Genomic DNA, 22,246 nt, shown 5'->3' on the forward strand with positions numbered 1-22,246 from the left:
TGGAGCGCTTCCGCTTGTATTTATCGAAGCGTCCTAAAAAAATGGCACGACGTTCTATCGGAAACGTACTTTCGTCATGACAGTTTCACAAGGGATAAATTCCCATACAACGCTTCAAAGGGCCGAATAAACAAGCGCGCGCATTGATTCTAATGCGGCTGCAGCGAGCCACTGGAGGGTTCAGCGCCGCGCCGGCCCGGTGAGGGGGAGAAATCCGAGGAGAATTGAGGAGGAAAGCGCGCGCGTGGGGGAGAGTGTCGCTACTTTCTAACATCAAGGGGCTTTAGGCGGTTTGCGGTGAGGGCGGGGCGCTGACGTCGCGCGGCCGCGCGTTTGGGCTGCTAGCGGCGGAGCGTGGCTCTGGACTTCTCTCCGGGACCAGCGCACAGTACGTTCATGCTTTCTTCTCGTCCGCCGACACCTTTGTGACTAGGGCTGGAGCTCGCGCACGGTGCCTTTGCCCGTGCGGGGAGCGCGTACTTTGTGCTGATCCTTTCCCGACGCTAAGGAGACGAGCGGTGCCATTAGTGCTCAAGCGAGGTCGTACCCCGCCGAGCCGCACTTGCCGAAAGCCAAAGCCGAAGGATATTGCCCGAGCTCTCGCGAGTTGACCCATTGGTTATCGCCAGAGCAAGTAGCATAGCCGCCGGGACTTTTCCTAGCGGCGTGTCCCAACTTGAGCCTGTGCTCTCTGAGTGACGTGCTATAGGCGCCCGCTTCTGTATTTTCGCCCTTGGCGCAGGATCCCCTTGGTTCCGGGCGTTTGTGCAGTGATAGTGCCAACGGATTCAATAAACGATTTCCGTTAACTCAGAGCATTACTGTGTTTTTGCGTGTGTCCCTCGGTAGCCCCTTGCGGCCTGAGCTCGCGCGTAGCGGTGCTGGAGGCGACAGCGGACGCAGCCCTGTGGCTCACTAAGCTCAAACCGGCGATGGTTGGTCTCCTGTGAGACAATAAGAACCCACACTATGTGGGGCGCTATTCGTATTAAGCCTGTTCTGTTTGTTGTGCTTGTAAATATAGTATATATATCGTGTTCACTTTGCTGATATTAGAATTAGTATTATATGATTCTCTAGTTTCCTGTAGCTAGTTATTTGTATTAGGTATGTTTTATTTTAGCGTTTGTATAATTACTTTGTGGAAATCCTCATGTCCCATGACGTTCGCATGCATGGCAAACGTCGCATCAGAGTGCAAATGGCAGCAGGTTTAGGGAGAGGAGGGAAGCCTTCCTTTTGCAGGTGGCACACGGTAACCGCAAGCGCTATCGGTGCCACGAGGCGCGTCACATGAGATCCCTCCGACATTTCCTGAGTCTCTTTGTCTGACATTGCCCGAGTACCCAGCCAACAGTGAGTGTGGAAAGCTCCACTACCCGAGTGCCCAGCAAACGGTGATTGTGGAAGGCTCCACTGTCACTCCCATTTACCCAAATGTGGTTAGTCAACCACGTTTTTGCTCTGGCAGTCGCCGCGGCCACCCGCACATACCCTAGCTGGCAAGTAGGAAGCAGCTAGCTGGAAAGTAGGAACCCCGTCGATATATTCCTTGCTGCTGCGTCGCGTTTCCCAGACACAACCTCAATCCCATGGACTTCCATGTATCATGTTCCCTCTTGATACGTCGCCAATCTGTAATGTTCCAGCATCTTAAACTGCGTTAGAATGTGGTGGTCACATAAACTTAGCCGTGCAGCCAGCTTGTACGTTGCAACAAGCGACCAATGCATTGCAACAAGCAACTGGCACGTTGCAACAATTGGCCAAAGTTTGCAGTAAGCGACCAAAGTTTGCGGTAAGCAATCAAAGTTTGCAGTAAGTGAGCAAAGTTTGCAATAAGCTACCAAAGTTTGCAATAAGCTCCCAAAATTTGCAATAAGCTACCAAAGTTCACAGTAATTAAACTATTAAAATTAAAACTTTTATTTTTCTATTGTATAATGATGCTCATAGTATACATGGCATGCTGCCTTTGTCTTAAGACATTGGTGTTGTCTTTAACTACTAATGCTTTTCTCGAGCGTGGAGAGATAGTTCAGTTTGATGTTGTGTTCTCAGTTTCGTTTTCATAGTGTCTGATCACTAGCGCCACTCCGCGCTCAAAGCTAGATGACATTTCGGTCAACTTTGTTGGCGCATTGTACCGCGCCGTGTTCCCCCTCCTCTCTGCTGTTTGAATAAAGTAGTCCATCGTCGTTTGGTCGCCATACAAGGTAGTAGTCTTTTCTTCTGCGGCGCTTCCACACCCTGGCCGTTAGGCCTCACTTCGTAGGCCTCCCCCTTGGCCCGGCGTCATCCCAATGCCCAACACTACACTCTCTTTGTTGAATGTTGCATCATCCATTGCACCACCACTGCCACCTACCAACCCCAAACTAATGGCTTGACGGAGAGCTTCAAACGGACACCTGGCGACATGCTCTCCAAATATGTTGCTTCTGACCAAACCAACTGAAACCTCATTCTCCCTGTTGTGACGTAGGCCTACAACCCTGCACCGCAGGAGACTACAGGCTCTCCTACAAAACTCTCCCCTAAAAAGTGAGAGTGAAACAGCCAACAACAAAAGCAAATGCATATCGCCACTACCGTTGGAGCTCGGTATAACGGCCACTTGTGTCTAAAACAATGTGTCTCTGTGAATGTATAACGTAGTGCGTGACGTAGTGTGTGCCTGATAAGGTGACCAAGAAAAAAGGGTTGGCACCCCTCGGCGCAACCGCGCGAATGCGCTCATGCCACTGCTCACGCATTCGTTGTCGTCGTCTTCTTCCATAGCTGGCCCCGTTGCCGCTCATCATTCCAGCATAGAATTTCACTTCTCTGCTGTCGTCGTAATGGGGCGGCCGCATTGACGTGGGTATAAGCCATTGCTTAAGGGGGTATGTCCGTCTTACGTGACAGACAGATTTAATAACAGAGGTGATACGCGAATGTGTGTGCATACTTATCGTCACGATGACCACTGATCAGGACAATAAATATGTTCGTACCTTTGTTCAAAATTCTTGCTCACCTCTGTGTCGTGCGCTAAACAGCTCTACTCGTCATGCACTTTCACTGAATAGAATGGCTCATGAATTTTTTATTACCTTCCCGCTAAAACCAAAAAGCTTCACATATTAAAGTTCAATATTTGTGAATAAATTCAAAAGGTCAAATTGACTCCCTTTTCTAGATTTTAGTAAAGCACTCGATCAAGTAGTTCATTGTAAACTTATTCAAAAGCTCAGAAATATTAATTTACCCAATATTATAGTTGCATAGATAGCAAATTATCTTTCCTGTCGCTTGCAGTTTATTTCAACGGATGGTAACAACTCTGGCTGTCTCCCCGTTACATCCGGTGTACCCCAGGGCAGCATCCTGGGGTCATTGCTGTTTCTACTGTACATTAATGATATTGTTAGCATTGTCACACCTGGTACACAAATTAACTTTTTTGCAGATGGCTCGGTCTTATTTCATAAAATATCTTCGTGCTTACCAAACTGAACTCGATTTAAGCTTACAGAACATACAAAAATGGTGTGATGAGTGGCACATGGCTTTGAACAAAGATAAAACACTCTGTCTTCACATAACACATAAGAAAAACCTACTAAAATACGAGTACACAGTGGCCTCTGCCCCACTAAAGCAAGTCGAAAACTACAAATACATTGATGTAACATTCACTAATACCCTTTCTTGGAATTTACACATTAACAATATTTGCTCTTCTGATTTCCGAAAACTATTTTTTTACGACACAAGCTCAGAAATTCACCAGCCAGTTATGTTAGCTTCATTAGACCCAAACTCGAATATGCTAGTATTACATGGGATCTGTACACTAAACTTAACATTTAAAAAATTGAGAAACTTCAGAGAAAGGCTACTGGTTTTATCTAGGGGTGTGCGAATATTCGAACTTTCTAATATTTTTCCAATAGTGTTCGCTATTCGATTCAAACTTTTACTGTTCAAAGTATTCGAAGTTCCGGATAATAAATACAGTTGACCAATTACCCGGACGGCCGATTTTTCGGTCATGCCCAGTATTTCGGAAGCCTTTGCGGCAGCGCCACGTACCCCATAAAGTCAATGTATAAAAACGTCTGAAATTTCGGACACTCCAGACTTCTTGCCATGACCGCAAATCCGAAACAGCATTAAGGCCAACCTCCATGGCGCGAAAAAGCTACAAACTTTCGGCGGCGGTCACTCGGCGATAGCCGCCCACCGACCGACATTAAAAAACTGGCTATTCTCGGTCGATCCACTCCCTCCAGATATTTGCCGCCCAGCGAACCGCTGCCACCGGAAGTCGTCACGCGCGGCGGAGAGCGTGGACCAATCAGACCACATCGCAGAGTTTGGCTTCTGTCGGTCGCCCGTAGGCGGGAGTTTTGTTTGTTGACGCTTGGCTACTGTAGGGTTATTTCCTACCTTTGCTTCAAACGCTTGTTTTCCAGCGCCGTTTCTCCTCCTTGTTTGTTGTTCTGCCTCAATGTTCTAGTGAATAATATGTGGTCACTGCTTGTTTTGTTTACTCTATGTAGTTAGAGGCTTCGCTTCCCGATGATGCTCTGCCCATGCATTCCCGCAACAAGATGCCTTGGGGACTGTAGTGTTTTGGAAAGACATTTGATTGACGTAAGCAGAGTGTAGATCACTGGCACTGGCACATCCGAGTAAAACTCGAGCTGAAGCATCGCGTAAGTGCGGCATATAGGTGGCTCGCTTCTTTAAGAGACAAAAGAGAGCCTTCTCGCAAGTCACGTACGGGCCCCTCCATTTCGGCGTGCGCCTTTTGTATACCCTTTGCGCAGCTCTCACGACGCAGCGGAACGACAATAGTCAAAATCGGTGCCACCCGTGTGTCACCTCGTGGAGGGGGCTAAACATCTTCCCCGTGGCGACGACTGTGGCGCGCTAACAGGGGTGACCGTCAGGTGGTGCGTGCCATGTTTGTCAAGATCTTTTTCGTTGGAAAAGTCGGTTGACTACTACAACTGCTGCAGTGACGACTATGGCCGCTGTCGATGCATCGCTCCTTCTCTTCTTGCATTTATTTTAAGCAGCAACTTCTTTTTCAACTGGAGAAGATGGTTTCGACGGACGCTTGCCAAGTCCGTCATCACATTAATACCTTTCCGTGTTTCTTCGATGGCAGGGCAGGCTCGAAGGCGGAAGCTGACGAGAGAAAAACTCAGCTGTTGCCGAGCGGAGCGAGCCGTAAACTAACACAGGGTGACAGGCGAGGGATAGTATCGGCAAAATACAGACGTGTTGCGCAAAAAAAAAGGGAAACAATGAGTTGCAACCTAAATAGGTTCTGGCTAACAGCGAACACTTATATTCGCACTTTTTCAGGTCAGTTGCCTTATTTTACGTGTAGAAACATTAGTTTAGGCGCATTTTTGCCTTCTGCTTTCATTCGCGAACGTCGCTTTCGTAGCCTATCTCGTCTGGCCACAACTCCTCGCGGGCTGCTTCGACTGCATGGTCGGCGGCGTTCGCCCGCACTTGGTTGCATGGAGTGTGGTGTGATGAATTCGCGTCAGCACTTATCGCTGGATTTTTCGTCACATGAAATTCGTCATGAAAGTTCGCTGCATGGAAGTTGGCCTTTAATCGAAGCCACTACCGCCGCCAATTTGATTATCTTGCCGCCTCGAACCGGCGCTTTTGCACGCAGATCCGCTGGCAGCCGTAGCCATAGCCACCACCGCGGCAACGCTAGGTCTAGCTACTGCGACGTTCGCTACCAAGCTTTTTGCTGTTCGGTGCTGTGATTTTTATGAAAACAATTTGCCGCTGTTAGCAATGGCGCGGACTCCACCTTTGTAATCCTCGCCAATGGCTTCGAAGCTCGGAAGGCACGGCACATTGCATAACGCGGGTTCCCAAAAGTCAGCTTTGCCTCAGTACAGCAGTGCTACGCGGTGAAGCATATGCGAAGTATTGCGGTGAAGCACATTATTAGTGGGAAGTAAAGCCCCTATATACAAAAGTAGCGTCACGCTTTGAAGAATGCCGCCGCCTCCTCGCACACCCTGTCCGAGGCCGACGCCGCGTTGGTATTGGCTTAATGGCATCACGTGGACCGCCGAGCCGCCGGACGCTGGCTGCGTTTGTTTACGATCACGCTCCGTCGCCATTTTCGCTTGATAAGCGTCTACCGACTGGCGAGGATCGCACGTTGGTACCGTTGCTCTTCCTCGTTGTTTAAGTTTGAGAATGCGTTAAACTAAGTTTTGTGGCAAGTGCGACGTCGCTTCAAGGCATTTTCAATAACCATGGCTTGCTGCGCCTTTGGATGCCAAAATACTTCTAGCAAAGGCAAGCGACTCTTCTCCATACCGCCCGGTAAGCGCGACGGGTTAAGAAGAAAGACGTGGATTCATCGAATTGGCAGGAATAACTTCAGACCAACACCCTCCACATGACTATGCGAGGTAAGTTGCGAGTACGTGTACTTTGGTGTATTTGGACGTGTATTCGGCGCGCTTAATCGTTTTGTACGCCTACAGGCTTGCATGCGCGGGCACGCGAGCCTTCGCGCGTGCTTAGAAGATTGGCAAGCGCGCATGTTGACGGCTTTGTATCTTGTAATGCCCTATCGAATCTTCAGAGCAGCGGTTGTTTGTGCCCTCTGCCAGCCTTTTTGCGTCATAGCTGATATGCATCGCGAATTCACATGGTATGGACGGTGCGGATTATTTAGGTTACCGAGGGCTTGCTGGAGGCCAAGATGTTGACATTCGATCACAAACTTATTATTTACACCAATTCGCAACAAGATCTTGCGACACGCACTTGACAAATGTTACGTACCTAATTGTAGCGCACGCGATACATTCGGAGTCGTCATGGTACGGCGTTGGCGCTCGTTTAGGTACTTAAAAGAAGTTTTCAAAACAGGAATAAACGAAAACCTGCCGTCACTGAATTTATATAACCCTCCTTACAGAAATTCTATGCTGTACACAAAGTTACTCGAAGCTAGAAAGCAAACGCAAACGCTCAAACGCACCGCCTTGCTAAGCGCGCATTCACTCTGCGAAAGGTCGTCTGCTACGCTCGAGCGGTGTAGGCGGCGCCACGGTCGAGGAGCGAGCGTGAAAGAGAGGAGAATTGAGGAGGAGGGAAGGTGGAGGAGGAGAGTGTCGCTACTTTTTTTATATAGGGGCTTTAGTGGGAAGGGGCAATTGTCACCAGGACACGGTACGTATTCCTTAAAGAGACTGACAACCAATTTTTATAGAGCTAGTTTTTTTTTTTTTTTTTATGGCGCAACGAAAAGCTCACCCCCGGTATTGCTTACAGCTGCAGCGGTTACTTCGAAAAGCGCGTCGATATTTCGCAAGCAGAATTTTTCAATCTGAGCAGGCTCTAAAAGAACTATGTGTCCTTCCTCCAGCAACGCTGAGAAATGATAGCGATGCCGATAGCCCACCTCGCCAACAGTGAAAGCCGCCTGTCGTACTGCTTTCACAGGAGTAAGTGCAAATGCAACATTATGACCTTTTCAACTACTTTTGAAAATAAAAAGCTGGTACAATAAGTTTGCGTTGCCGTACAGGCATTTCTTATATTTGTACCGCATTTTCCCCTAAGTACACGCTTACGCCATAGAGTTAGTATACTGCCTCTAGAGGAAAAGTTGGGTGAAAGAAAGCGGGAACCGCAAAGGCGCTGCCATGTTGCTATGGCTCATTATTGTAGCACTAAAATATTCAAAGTACTATGCAAAAGCAAGCACTTAAACGTAGGCAGGGACAACGTTTGAAGGTCATTCCATATATTTTTCGGAAAGACTGGATAGCTATTTAGAACATGTTTATGTAAAATTTACGGTGCCTAAAAGGCTCAGTTTGCAGGCGCCTTAACTAGATGGCGATACCGTACTGACGGAGGCTCGGGATCGCGCTGATTTTGCACCTCGTCTCAACCGCATCGTGTCGTCTGTGGCTGCGCGCTTGCATAAGGTAGCAACATGGCAGTGCCCTTGCCGATTTAAATACATGGGCACTATGGGGAGCTTTTCCTCGAGTTGCTTATATTATTTACAGTAACTCTATGGCCTATGCCATGGCTGGCTGGCCCCTGTCGTCGTTATTCTTTCGATAGACGAGCCAAGCCAACTCTGAAAACGAAGACGAAGACAGTGCCACTTTTCTGCTCACTACAAACGAAGGCCTATCTGCACATTGCAAGTTAGAAAAAGCTTATAACAAAAGAAAGTGTACTGAATTTTATAACTAATAAAAAGACCAGGAACCACAAACAGTAATAGAAGGTCACGTGGTAGACCTCTTATGCATCTTCATGTTTTTGCCGCGTGGAGCGCCAAAGGTCATTGTTGGCGAATTTTAGTGAATCAGAAACATAAATTCACAATTAATGAGAAAAATATGGCTCGTTTTAACCAGTACGATAGGCAATCTTTCGATCAGCAGGGTTTATCTCGATTCATGTTCCGAGCAGCTGTCTGTCCCTACCTGCGTGCACCCACCGTTTCCTATCATAGTACGAGCACCGATACGCCTAATAACTGGTCGGCCTTCTGAGCTATTTTGGACGGGCCTGTGGCGATTTGTGCCCTTGGGGACAGTAAAAGGCATGCATTCATTTTTTCGGAATGCCCAATTTTTCGGACGTTTTCGTGGTCTCTAGGGAGTTCGAAAAATTGGATGTTGACTGTATAACAGTTTCATGGCTAAAAATCAAATTGCAGCGCTTTTAAATGACACGAGCAAGCCCAATTCTCAAAAATTAAATTATGGGGTTTTACGTGCCAAAACCAGTTCTGATTATGAGGCACGCCGTAGTGGAGGACTCCGGAAATTTGAACCACCTGGGGTTCTTTAACGTGCACCTAAATCTAAGTACACGGGTGTTATCGCATTTCGCCCCCATCGAAATGCGGCCGCCGTGGCCGGGATTCGATCCCGCGACCTCGTGCTCAGCAGCCCAACACCATAGCCACTGAGCAACCACGGCGGGTAAGCCCAATTCTCCTTGTGAAAGAATTCTGACACCCTTCTAAGCCAGCACAAGACAGGGGTAATTGGAGATCACAGGGAGAGGCCTTCGTCCTGCAGTGGACATAAATATAGGCTGATGATGAGGCTAGCAACAGCATTCACAGCCACAAGCAGAAAGGCATCACGTGACTCCGCACCGAAAGGAAGGCCCATGTCGCTAGTGGAAGGAGCAAGGTGCAAGAGCTTGCCCTTTTTATCCTTTGCTGGTTCATCTTGCAAAGCAATACCTGGCCATACCAGCCACAAGCGTGTCTAGCGAGCACCTGTCCTCAGTGTCCAGTGCAGTTACTAGCAGGAGAGCATGTCCACTTCCGGGACATGTTGAGCAACTCGCTTTCCTCCATGACAACATTCAGCGATTCAACTTGTAGCCATCCATTCTGTTGAATAGCTGTATTGGCCTGTTCTTTTTTTCTAAGAAAGAATATGTGGGATTACACTAGTTGTGTAATAAATTTGCTTTCTTGGTCATGTTTTTCAGTACATTTTTTCAGTAATTTAAGTTGGGGAAGTATTCGAAAAATATTTTAAAAATAGTCCATTCGATTCGCACCCAAGCTTCAATATTCAAACTCCCTTCGCACCGAAAATTTTGCTATTTGCACAGCACTAGTTTTATCTATTGCAAGTTCGATCGCTCCCATTCCCCTACACAACCAATGGTCACAAATAATATTCCCTTCCTCGAAACACGAAGACGGATGCTTCGCCTGAAATTTTTACACTCACTCATTATCCCTTTAACCGTTTTATTATTTTGACAATTTCTGTGCCCAAACTTTTTTTTTTTTTAATTTGATATTGAATATTTTCCTTCTAAAAAGCAAGTTATCGTTGTTGAAAAAAAAATTCAAGCACATACTAAGTCAAGTTAGCATATTAAAGTTTATTATTGCTCATGCTAAATGAGGCCAGCTACCTGCTGGTAATCAAAAATAAAAAACAGAGCAAGAGCACTGTTCGGAAAGGTTTACCAAGTCATCAGGAAATGTTTTATTGAACGCCTTACCAGGGACGCCCAAAAACGGAAACCGTGGAGCCTTCGTGAGAATTTCCTTCACATCAATGCGCCGCCAATGACGTGCACTCACAATAGTGTCTTCTGAGCAGTCTTATTCATCTGATGAACTGCTAACTTCAAAGTGATCGCTATTGTTTGTTTCCAGAAATGAAGTAAACTTCGGTTTCTGAATCACTATCGTCCAAAGAGCTAGACGACGGCGAAATGCTTCTTTTCCGCGACAACGAATCAGAAACACATGTGTCGCCTCCACCGGATGCCATTTTTTTAAACATGAGTTTCCCCTCAAATAAATGTGAAACGGCGTTTGAAAAAACATAAATTGCCTGCCCAGTGCTGCCATTAGCGAAACGATACAGTTAGCCCGCAAACGAGCGTGTCTCGTAAAAAACACTCAAAAGGAGATATTATCTCGAGCAGACGAGCTGCACTCGTCCAAAACGGTTTTGGGACAGCTCGGCAAAGACGAGCTGTGCTCGTCCAAAAGGGGTTAATAGCGAAATATCCATAGACCCCGCTTTATATCTAACCCCTCTGTCCACAAGGTGCACTCGTCACGATAAACCAAATGCATTCACCCATTATTTTACCAGGACAATTACAAATTTTCGTTCTTCCCTCACGTAGTATCAGAATGGAACTCTCCTTCCATGACATACTGGCTAACTTTATAAGCGAAGTACTTTTCCTGTGTTGTGCGCATGTGTGTAATTGTGTATTTTAGTAACATTTGCTTTACACTTTTATTTTCTTTCCTTCCGTTTATTTTTTATCTATTTTTTTTGCAATTGTTGTTCAGATACTAAGTGCCTGTCCTGCGAGAACCAAATTTTGGTCTGTAGTATGTCATAAATAAAAATAACCCCATATTCCAACTTTTTTCTGCGCCATCAGGCAGAGCTAGACAGGCAAAGCGGGTTCACACATGCGAGCCTCAGTGGTTTGTTCTTGCTTGTAGCTCATGAAAACTCTGGTTTCTCTGCACGTTTGTATGTCCCTAATGTTCCTACACACTGCACTCCTGCGCTAACTCCTTATGCATTTGAATGTCGACAAGGTGAGGATTCTTTTTTTTTTTCCTCGGTATCCTGCGTTTCAAGCAATTTGGGCTTAGGGCACACTGGCCACTGTGGCTGCACTTGAAAGTTTAACCATGTTGAAGAAATTGTACGGGAACAAATTTGTGACGGTTTTTGAAGACCCCAACAATATGGAACTTTTTTCGGAACTCGAGGCCATAGTTGGCAATGGGGCAAAATATGGTCAATGTGACAACAAACGTGTCAAAAATGGGACAAGCGTTCGCTAGGAGTGTTAACACGAGAGGGTGTTGGTTGCACCTGCAAAATGCCATGCGCCTGGCAAAAGATAATGCATAGGTGCGCAAGAACAAGGAGCATGCATCTCGCAAATTCCTGCCACAGTTCTGAATGACTGAAAACACATTTTGAAGCCGCACATTTGTTTTGAGCATGCGTAGGAGCATTGTAGGTTAGTGTCTAGCAAATGGCAGTCTGGCTTATTTATGTTTCTCGATGTCTTCTCCTGTGTACGCGGCGTCCCATTGCGGACGCCAGAGCCAAATTTGTGTCAAAGAACATGCATCAAGTCGTGCATGTTTTCATGCTTTTAAGGGGTAGGGACAGAGAATAGGGGGAACGCTTGGAAATCATAAGAATCTTTGTTGTATAGACTGTATGATCTAGTATGTGATGTGGCAGTGTTCTCTATACGATGTTTGTAAAAGCTAATTGCCCTTGTTCATTATCTCACCCATTCACCAGTTTCATCTCTTCACACTGTTTCCTTACAAGGTTTAAGTGTCAGACTGACAAAAGCTTGCGATTCACGTTTTTCAACTGATGCCTTCTGGGGTCCACTGGAGCTTCATATGACAACCACTGCAGTGTACCGTGGTGCCAAAACAATGGTTGGATGCACATACCAGGAAGGAGAATTCTTTTCGAGCAAAATAAATGTTTCTTCATTTTACAAGGCATCTTACATCTGTTTTCCAGAATTGCATGTTGAACAAAAATATTGCGCCATAAAAGCATCGATGATCGCAGCCAGGCATAACACGTACTAGCAGCATTCGAACCGCATATGCTTAATCCAAAACCGGAAATTGGGTTCAGAGTCTTATACCAGCCGCTTACTGCACTACAGTCAATTTGGCCGCTGGGCTTTAGGGGAGTGTCCTCTCTTTAAGACTTTCTTATTTCTCTATGGGCAGGCGCTGGGTTTGTGTTTTCTCTCTCGCCATGCACCATTAGTGGCCACCGATGCCCATTTGGCTATTCTGCAAAGAAATTCGGTTCCAATTCGGTTGCATGTTTAACCAATGCGTTGCATTCTAATACCAGTTAATGAATGTCTTTCTGGAGAGCTTCACCTGGGGTCTCCTTTGCTGTGTGCGCAGGCTCACTTCCCCTAGCTAAAATCGGCTAGGTGCACGCATGCATAGCGGAGTAGGTGCTGACACGGCACCCTGTATGGAGGCTTGGGGTGCTCACATCCACAGCGTGTGATCAGAGAACAATCGGCATGTGATGAAAGCGTGCATGTCGTTTAAACAGCTAGAATTGAAGAGTGGAAGGTGAGTGAGTCCTGTGTGCGTGACCACATCATGCACTGAAACCTAGCTCTGCAGCTTCAATAAAGGGGCCATAGCGATGTCGAAAAGCATGGGCTACATACACGGTGGCTCCCTGTGGCACGCCATCTGCCATAAAATGACACATTGTATGTAGGTGTTCCATGTCCATAGCACCCCTGGCAACTTCAATTGTAGAGAGCTTTGGGGCTACAATAAGTATGAGGTGGTACAATAGATTCAGTAACGGTGCCAGCACTAACATTTGCAAGTACCATTCTGTACAGTGTAGAAATTCATGATTACAAAAAAAATATGGGGTTTTACGTGCCAAAACCACGATCTGATTATGAAATTTTGGCCACCTGGGGTTCTTTAACGTGCACCTAAATCTAAGTACACGGGTGTTCTCGCATTTCACCCCCCTCGAAATGCGGCCGCCGTGGCCGGGATACGATCCCGCGACCTCGTGCTCAGCAGCCCAACACAATAGCCACTGAGCAACCACGGCGGGGAAATTCATGATTACAGCATAAGCATAGGCTGCATAGCATCAGGAATAATAAATTGAAAATGTGACAATATGTTCTACAGCAAAGTTTCAGCAGAAGTGACATTAGGCATCCTACCCACATGCACACATAAAAGACACAGTCACGTTACGTACACACTTGGGCAACAAATCATGTACAGTTAAAACCTCAATATAAAGAACTTCATTAAAATTAAATTCTCGATATAACATAGTATTTAACTTTTCATAACTTTTTCTCCATAGAACACCATGTATTTAGAGCCTCAATATAACAAAGCGTGATTATACAGGATTTCAATTTAACGAAATTTCACTGCCGTCGCGAAGGAATACCGAGATAATAAATAGAAACTTCCGCGGGCACAGTTCGTCAAATGATTTAATTACAAGCAGCTGCTTGCGAACGCACCTCTCAAATCATGCGACAAAGAGCGACCACCGAAGTGAAGCAGCGTAATGTTCTGTACAAAGTCCAAGTGTGGTACGATCTTATCGCATCACACACACTGTATGCTTTGGGTGCGAAGGTGAGCAGAGAAGGATGGTGGCTTGATGAGCCCTGCCTTCCGGTGTGAACTTCCGCGGGCACAGTTCGTCAAATGATTGAATTACAAGCAGCTGCTTGCGAACGCACCTCTCAAATCATGCGACAAAGAGCGACCACCGAAGTGAAGCAGCGTAATGTTCTGTACAAAGTCCAAGTGTGGTACGATTTTATCGCATCACACACACTGTATGCTTTGGGTGCGAAGGTGAGCAGAGAAGGATGGTGGCTTGATGAGCCCTGCCTTCCGGTGTGGGGAAAGGGGGTGAGGTGAGAGGGCTCCCGTGATTAAGCGTGCGTAAGGGCAGGTTGGTGTGCATCTCCTTTCATAGTGCAGTCATGGCTACGCATGACTGTCAGCACAGCTGAGCGCACACATAGACTGCGTGCCCTGTTTCAGGGGTAATCTGCCGCGTGTGCAAAGAGTGGGCGTGCTGAGACTGTGTGGCATCATGTGCGTTGGCATCATGATGCTTCTGCTTCTGCTGATGAACAGCTAGTTTGTCCATTGTATACCTGTTGTCTGCCCCTTTCTCACGTCCTGGTATATTGCGCTGTTCCTGCTCAAGTCTTGAACCAACCAGCCTAAATACTACTGCTTCTGGTGTTGAACAGCTAGTTTGTCCATTACATACCTGTTGTCTGTCCCTTTCTCACGTCCTGTTACATTGCGCTGTTCCCACTCAAGTCATGAACCAACCAGCCTAAATGCTTCTGCTTCTGCTGATGAACAGCTAGTTTGTCCATTACATACCTGTTGTCTGTCCCTTTCTCTCGTCCTGTTACATTGCGCTGTTCCCACTCAAGTCATGAACCAACCAGCCTAAATGCTTCTGCTTCTGCTGATGAACAGCTTGTTTGTCTATTGCATATCTGTTGTCTGTACCTATCTCATGTCCTGTTATATTGCGCTGTTCCCCCTCAAGTCACGAACCAGCTGTTCCCACACAAGTCATGAACCAACCAGACCAAATGCTTCTGCTCATGAACAGCTAGTTTGTCCATTACATGCTTGTTGCCTGTCCCTTTCTCACGTCCTGTTATATTGAGCTGTTCCCCCTCACGTCATGAACCAGCCAGCCCAAATGCTTCTGCTTCTGGTGTTGAACAGCTAGTTTTTCCATTGTATACCTGTTGTCTGTCCCTTTCTCACGTCCTTTTATATTGCGCTGTTTCTGCTCAAGTCATGAACCAACCAGCCCAAGTGCTTACGCTTCTGCTGACGAACAGCTAGTTGGTCCATTGCCTTTACGTTTTCTGGTCACTTCACATGCTGTGGCATCAGCCTCGTTGCATGTATCTTAGCAAAGCCAGAAAACACTCCCGCTGCTTGTTTGTTTTCTGGTGCATTAATTTTGTTGGGAAAGTTCGATTCTTGTTACATTGGTCGAACAGGCCACTGTCTGAACAACGCTACGACCCTAAACTCCACACCACGCATGACCATGTCCAAGCATTGCAAAGCATGCCATGCACACATTTCACATGAGCTGTGTATTATTACACACTGTGCTAATCAAAGACTAAAGATATTGGAGGTAGCCGAATCAGTTGGGTATATACAATCAAATAAGAGTGCCTTCAGTTATTTTTACTAAGTAGTAGCCTTTTTTTAGGAGATTGTTTGTATAAAGGCCCTTGAAGTTAGTATGTTGTTAGTCAGATTTTATTATGCCCTGCCAACTTTTCTTCTTTTCACTTGGTTGCAGCTTGCATGCCTTTGTTATCATTCAGATTTTGCCTAAAGTGTTTTACAGAAAGTAACCGTCTTATATCTCTGGCAATAGTGGTCAAACAAGTAACTATTTAATTTCAACACTCTATGCAGTCGCCAGCGTCATTGTTATAGCTATTTCCCAATAAGACTATGCCTGAAGCATGGCAGCCACATCATGCAAAGGAGTGCACTTTCCCTTTTCTGGAGTGTAACACTTTTCCAGGAGCAGAATGCATTCTCACAAGGGACTGACCTGGAGCTCGCACCAGGCGACAGCCACCCCCGTGGCAGTGTCCAACCCCTTGTATACAGTCTTGAAGGAGCCGCGGCCAATTTCCTCCTCAAACTTGAGAAAGCGACCATCGGGCGATGTGTCTCTGGCCTGGACGTCCTCATCGGCGCTGACTGCAATAGCCGACGCGGCCTTCTCTGCAGCGGCGCCATCCTCGGGCCTGCTGTCAAGCACGAGTGCATCATCACCGTCGCGCACCATCACCAGCGGCGCAACGTCACGCCGCTCGTCATCTACCACTGCGGAGTCCTCCAGCTCGCCGGCTCGCCGGGGCGCCAAGCGGCGCTGCTGCACTGTCACGTAGCGGAAGCCTCGCGCCGCCACCGCCGGCTCGGGTCGAGCGCGAGCTGCGCCAGCCGCTGGCCGCCGGCTAGGACCGCCATCGGGCGGCGTGCGGCGACGAGCGGCCGGCTGTCGCGCCGAGGGTGGCGGTGGCTGCTGCCTGGCCTTGCAGGGCCTCCGGCTTGGCTCGCCACACTCGTCGGGCTGCTCCTTGGGGGGCTGCTGCTGCCTGCTGCCCCTCAGCATGTCCGGCGGCCGCAGCGACGACGTGCCCCGGGCATGGGCCACCGGCTTCACCGCGGCCGGTCGATGGGCCCCGCTGCGCACAGAAGGGGATCAACATTAATGCTCCCGTGGCCGCTCCCACCTTTTTGAGGATGCTCTCTTCGTGACTCCCATGTGACCCCTAAGAACAAGCATTCCAGGTTCTATAATATACCAGCATTTATGGTATAGCTTTCATGGTGAAAAAAGTGAATCCAAACTTAGTTTTTCGACAAAGTCATTTCAACCAGAAAGAAATCCCGATGTTCTTATACGCACTTTCCCAAATTATTACAGAAATAGTTTTCATGTAAAGTTATCCTGACCAGAATAAATATAATCTTGTTGGAAGCTTCGGATATAGAACAAAAAAATTTACAAATACCGCACAAACTTCAGTTTGGCTCACATTTACACCGTTTTCTTTTACATCAAATGTCAAGCCCACGGGGCTGAAATATTTTGCACACGTCAAGTGGATTACTGTCTTAATTTACACCGATGTTTATACTTTTATCCATTTTCTTTCATGTACAAAATGGGCACCCAATGCACCATGCTTGTCATTAAATAGAGATTTTTTTTTTTTAGATGCACATAAAATCGCCATTTCTTTATTTCTTTCAAAATGCTGCGAGTGAAACTAAGACATACACCCTATCAATTATTGAAATAATATCGTTACGGTGAAGGGAAAGAAGAAGGTGAAGCGAACGAGAGGAAGACGAAGACTCTGGCCGTCGCCTGAACGCCATATACTTCGCTTATAAATATACATTCTTCTACACTCGTGGGCCTGCTTTCTCCCAGCAACATTTTGGTGGGAGGTGCTGGGTACAATCACGGAACTTTGCAGCGGACGTCATCTACCTGCCGCCACAATGGCAGATCAACTGACACAACCGGCAACGCCTCAGCAGTCCACGCCAACGGTCATCCTCACTCATCTGCGGGACTCGGGGACATTTTGTGGCACGGACAACGCCGACGTCGAGGACTGGCTTGCGATGTACGAACGAGTGTGCAACAACAACAGGTGGGATCCAACAATGATGCTAGCAAACCTGATGTTTTATCTGAAAGGAACTGCGAAGCAATGGTACGATACGCATGAAGCTGACCTAACAAGCTGGGATGTCTGCAAAGAAAAAATGCGAGACCTGTTTGGCAGACTTGTCGGTCGTCAGTTGGCAGCAAAAAAAGAACTTGCATGCCGCGCTCAGACGTCCACAGAATCCTTCCTATGTCGTGTACATACAGGATGTGCTGTTATCAGCCCGCAAGGCTGATAACACCATAACCGAGGCAGACAAGATTGGACACATACTAAAAGGTATTGCAGATTACGCCTTCAATCTCCTGATGTGTAAGGATTGTGCCACTGTGGATGCAATTATAAAGGAGTGCCGGTGCTTCAAGCGAAAGGCCGCTGCGAACCTCAAAATTTCAACAGATTGCCCTATACCGCCGCGACATCTTCGTGCGAAGACCAACCGCGGTTCGTTCAGCCGACAGGACCGGAAGATATAACGCGTATCGTTCGCCGTGAGCTTGAGGCCATGGCTCTGGCTCTAATGCGTTCCGACTGTTGGGAAAGCGTGCCCGCTATCTCGCTTATGCAAGCGGTCATTCGGGAGGAAATAGCAAGTTTGGGCATTCCATCTCTCGTCCGCCATACGAACGCCCCACCAGATTTCTCCGGTCGCTCGCTCCCAGATGCAAAGCTTTCCGCCACTCCGTCGCAACCCAGCTGACTGGCGCACAGCGGATGACAGACCTATCTGTTTTAATTGTTCTGGTATTGGTAACATCACCTGTCAATTGCCGTAAGCGGTGGTCGTCTCCGAGTCACTACCGCCAAGTACCAGCTAGACAATCGCACTTTCTCACCCTACACGCCACCTAGGAACATCAACGCCGACAGTGCTCCACCAAGATCCAGCCGCGCCCCGTCTCCGCAAGGCCGTCAGTCCTGTTCGCCTCTCGTTCACCGCTCTTCATCCCCATCTGCAACCGGTCGCTTCCCTTCGGGAAACTAGGCGGTGCAGCTCCCGGAGGTGAAGCTGCAACTCCAACCCGGCCCACAAATCCTCTGTTGACCCTGCCTACACGTGAAAACCTACTGGACATTGAAGTTGATGGTGTTCCTGTTACATCTCTCGTTGACACAGGAGCGCAGCTTTCAGTTATGAGCGCTACTCTCCGCCCAAGGATCAAAAAGGTTCCGACGCCCGCCGTACCGTGCACTGTGCGAGTCGCCGATGGGAGTACTTCACCTGTTCTTGGAATGTGCATGGCACGTGTGACCATTGCGAGCCATTATAGCGTTGTTTTATTTATCGTCCTTGAGGACTGTCCACACGACCTAATTCTCAGCCTAGACTTCCTTTCGAAACACTCTGCCCAAATTGACTGCTCTGCAGGTGTTGTACAGCTGGATCTGCCGCTTCCTGCCGACGCAGATGCACCAACTTGTGCTTCACCCCGCTTATGTTCTGCTGAGTTTGCAAGGCTGTCTCCACAGGCGGCTACCAATGTCCTCCCGACGCCCTGTCCTCCCGTACCTGATGGCGAGTATGTCGTGTCCCCGCTCACTGACGTGGTTTTGTCACGCCATATTGCCCTACTGAGCACCTTAATCCGGATCCTCGAAAACTGCGCTCAGGTGCCCATCCTCAATTTTGGATTTTCAACGCATGCGCTGCCACACGGTATTGCCGTCGCACTTATCACTCCTTTGGAAGAATTTGAGATTTCTTCTTTGCCTCCGAATCCTTCCTGAGTACCAACGCAACTTTGTCACCCATTCCTTCGTGCTCGACGCCTGCGGACGATGTTTGTGAGATGATCGCCCCTGACCTTCCTTCAGAGCAAACAACAGCTCTTCGTCACCTCCTGTCATCTTATCGGGATATCTTTGATTTGGACGACCGTCCGCTTGGTCAGACATCTGTTGTCACGCATCGCATCAACACCGGTGACGCCAGCCCCATTCATAGGCGGCCATATCGTGTCTCCACAACAGAAAGGGCCATAATCCAGAAATAGGTCGACAAGATGATGGACAAGGACATCATTGAACCTTCCAGTAGCCCGTGGGCATCACCGGTTGTCTTAGTAAAGAAAAAAGACAACTCGTGGTGCTTCTACGTTGACTACCGTCACCTCAACAAGATAACAAAGACGGATGTTTATCCCCTGCCTCGCATTGACTTGACTGCCTTCATGGATCCCAATACTTTTCATCAATTGACCTCCGCTCCGGCTATTGGCAGATTAGCTTCAAACGAGAGGGACCACGAGAAAACCGCCTTCGTCACACCGGACGGTCTGTACCAATTTAGAGTCATGCCCTTTGGATTATGCAATGCGCCAGCTACATTCGAGCGCATGATTGACTCTCTGCCGCGCGGCTTGAAGTGGTCTAGATGCCTCTGTTACCTCGACGATGTGATTGTGTTTTCGTCGAACTTTGAGAGCCACCTGAGGCGCCTCACGACCATACTCTCAGTGTTTCGCAGGGCTGGCCTTCAGCTAAACTCCTCCAAGTGCCATTTCGGTCGCCGTGAAATTACCATGCTCGGCCATCTCGTAAACGCCGCCGGAATCCAACCTGATCCACAGAAAGTCCACGCCGTGCGCAATTTTCCTGTACCTTGTTCAACAAACGATGTCCGTAGTTTTTCTGGGCTTATGCTCTTATTTCCGGCGATTTGTGAAACACTTTGCCGACATCACTCGCCCTCTCACTGACCTTCTTAAGAAAGATGTCTCTTTCTCTTGAACACCACTGCAGGAGCAAGCCTTCTCTACCCTGATCGAGCGGCTTACAACCTCCCCGATTCTGTAACACTTTGACCCTTCTGCACCTACTGAAGTACGAACTGACGCGAGTGGTTATGGCATCGACGCTGTCCTCGCTCAACGTCAACAGGGCCACAACCGTGTCATCGCTTACGCCAGCCGCCTTCTTTCCACGCCCGAGCGAAATTACTCCATCACTGAGAGGGAATGTCTAGCGCTCGTATGGGCGGTCGCGAAATTTCGGCCGTACCTTTTCGGTCGGAGCTTCTGCGTCGTAACCAATCAACACGCCCTCTGCTGGCTCTCCTCTTTGAAGGACCCAACTGGACGACTTGCACGTTGGGCATTGCGTCTACAAGAATATACATTTTCTATTATGTATAAGTCAGGGCGCCTGCATAAAGACGCTCACTGCTTGTCCCGCAATCCTGTGGATCAACCGGACGATACCGATGCAGACTCGGACATCAGTATTCTGTCCCTCTCCGGCTTTCTCCCTATTGGCGACGAGCAACGCCAAGATCCTGTTCTTCGAACACTTATGGAACGCCTAAGCACCTCGCCTAATGACCCGTCTCTGCGGATGTTCACCTTGTGCAATGGAACATTATACCGTCGTAGTGTTCGTCCTGATAGCCCGGAGCTCCTCCTAGTCGTTCCAAAGCACCTTCGACTGGCTGTGCTCTAGCAACTTCACGACGCTCCTACTGCTGGACATCTGGGCACCACTGGTACTTGTGGGCACCACCCACAAAGAAATCAGCTGAAATGGGGCTTAATTGTTCCACTATATTATATACACTTAAAGGTACAAGCAAAATATTGTTGCAGGTAGAAAGCAGGCCCACGAGTGTAGAAGAATGTATATTTACAAGCGAAGTATATGGTGTTCAGGCAACAGCCAGAGTCGTCTTCCTCTCGTTCGCGTCACCTTCTTTCCCTTCACCGTAACATCACCCTCCCGGTGGGGCTAGCTCCGTCTCAATGGGCTAGAAGAAGCGGCGCCTGAGGCGCCGCTTCTTCTGGCCCGGCATTTATCGCTTTGTGCGCAGTTATGTCACTTCTTGCGACCTGTGTCAGCGCCGCAAGACGCCTGCTATGCCTCCTGCTGGTTTGCTTCCCCCAATTGCTATCCCTACAGAGCCCTTCTTCCGTGTGGGCCTCGAACTCCTTGGCCCCTTTCCTATTTCTATGAAAGGAAACAAATGGATTGCTGTAGCAACAGATTATGCCACGAGATATGCCATTACACGAGCGATGCCAACCAGCTGCGCTACAGATGTCGTCGACTTCCTACTATACAATGTCATCCTGCAAAACGGCACCCCTCGCCAGTTACTCACGGATCGCAGCCGCTACTTTCTCTCGAAGATTGTCGATGATCTGCTCCGCTCCTGTTCTACAGAACACCAGCTCGCTACCGCATACCACCCTCAAACGAACGGCCTCACCGAACAACTCAACCGCACACTAACTGAAATGCTGGCCCTGTACGTTTCCGACGATCACCGCGACTGGGATGTCGCTTTACCATACATCACTTTCGCATACAACTCGTCCCGTCACGATACTGCCGGATTCTCCCCATTTTACCTTTTGTATGGCTGCGACCCCACCTTGCCCTTCGACACGTTGCTACCTTCCGCAGTACAATCACCCAGCACTGGTTACGCTCGCGATGCTATTGCCTTAGCTGCCCAGGCCCGAGAGGTCGCCCGTCATCGCCTCGCAGTCTCGCAAGCTTCTCAAAAACGACGCTACGACCTTCAGCACTGAGACCACCATTTTTCAACTGTTTCCCTTGTCCTTCTCTGGACGCCTTCACGTCGCGTCGGCTTGTCGGAAAAACTACTTTCCCGTTATTCTGGTCTATACCAGATCTTACGACAACTGTCCGACGTGGCATACGAGATCGCCCCAGTCGGTCAGCCTTCAGTGCCTCCCAACGTCACCAGCGATGTTGTTCATGTCGCCAGGCTCAAGCCCTATGTCCCCCCATTAAGCAACGCTCCATAACCTGCACCGGGACGGAGCTAACCCCACCGGGAGGGTGATGTTACGGTGAAGGGAAAGAAGAAGGTGACGCGAACGAGAGGAAGACGAAGACTCTGGCCGTTGCCTGAACGCCATATACTTCGCTTGTAAATATACAT

The 22,246-nt window shown here is 48.2% G+C and overlaps 1 protein-coding gene across 18 annotated transcripts in view; it reads right to left on the bottom strand.

Moving 5' to 3' along the window:
- The window catches only part of LOC119466381 (serine/threonine-protein kinase WNK1-like), a 420,835-nt gene that overhangs the window by 339,421 nt on the left and 59,168 nt on the right, over nucleotides 1–22,246 (bottom strand). For 17 of the 18 annotated variants that reach the window (XM_049657238.1, XM_049657234.1, XM_049657230.1 and 14 more), the window contains exon 2: nucleotides 15,705–16,344. The exons of the other annotated variant lie outside the window; for it this stretch is intronic. In XM_049657238.1, coding sequence (XP_049513195.1) covers nucleotides 15,705–16,271 — 567 coding nt within the window. In that variant the 5' untranslated portion in view covers nucleotides 16,272–16,344. The remainder of the gene's footprint in view (nucleotides 1–15,704; nucleotides 16,345–22,246) is intronic. 18 annotated transcript variants of the gene reach the window in all.

Source organism: Dermacentor silvarum, chromosome 10, assembly GCF_013339745.2.
Source record: "Dermacentor silvarum isolate Dsil-2018 chromosome 10, BIME_Dsil_1.4, whole genome shotgun sequence".
Classification (NCBI taxonomy): Eukaryota; Metazoa; Arthropoda; class Arachnida; order Ixodida; family Ixodidae; genus Dermacentor; species Dermacentor silvarum.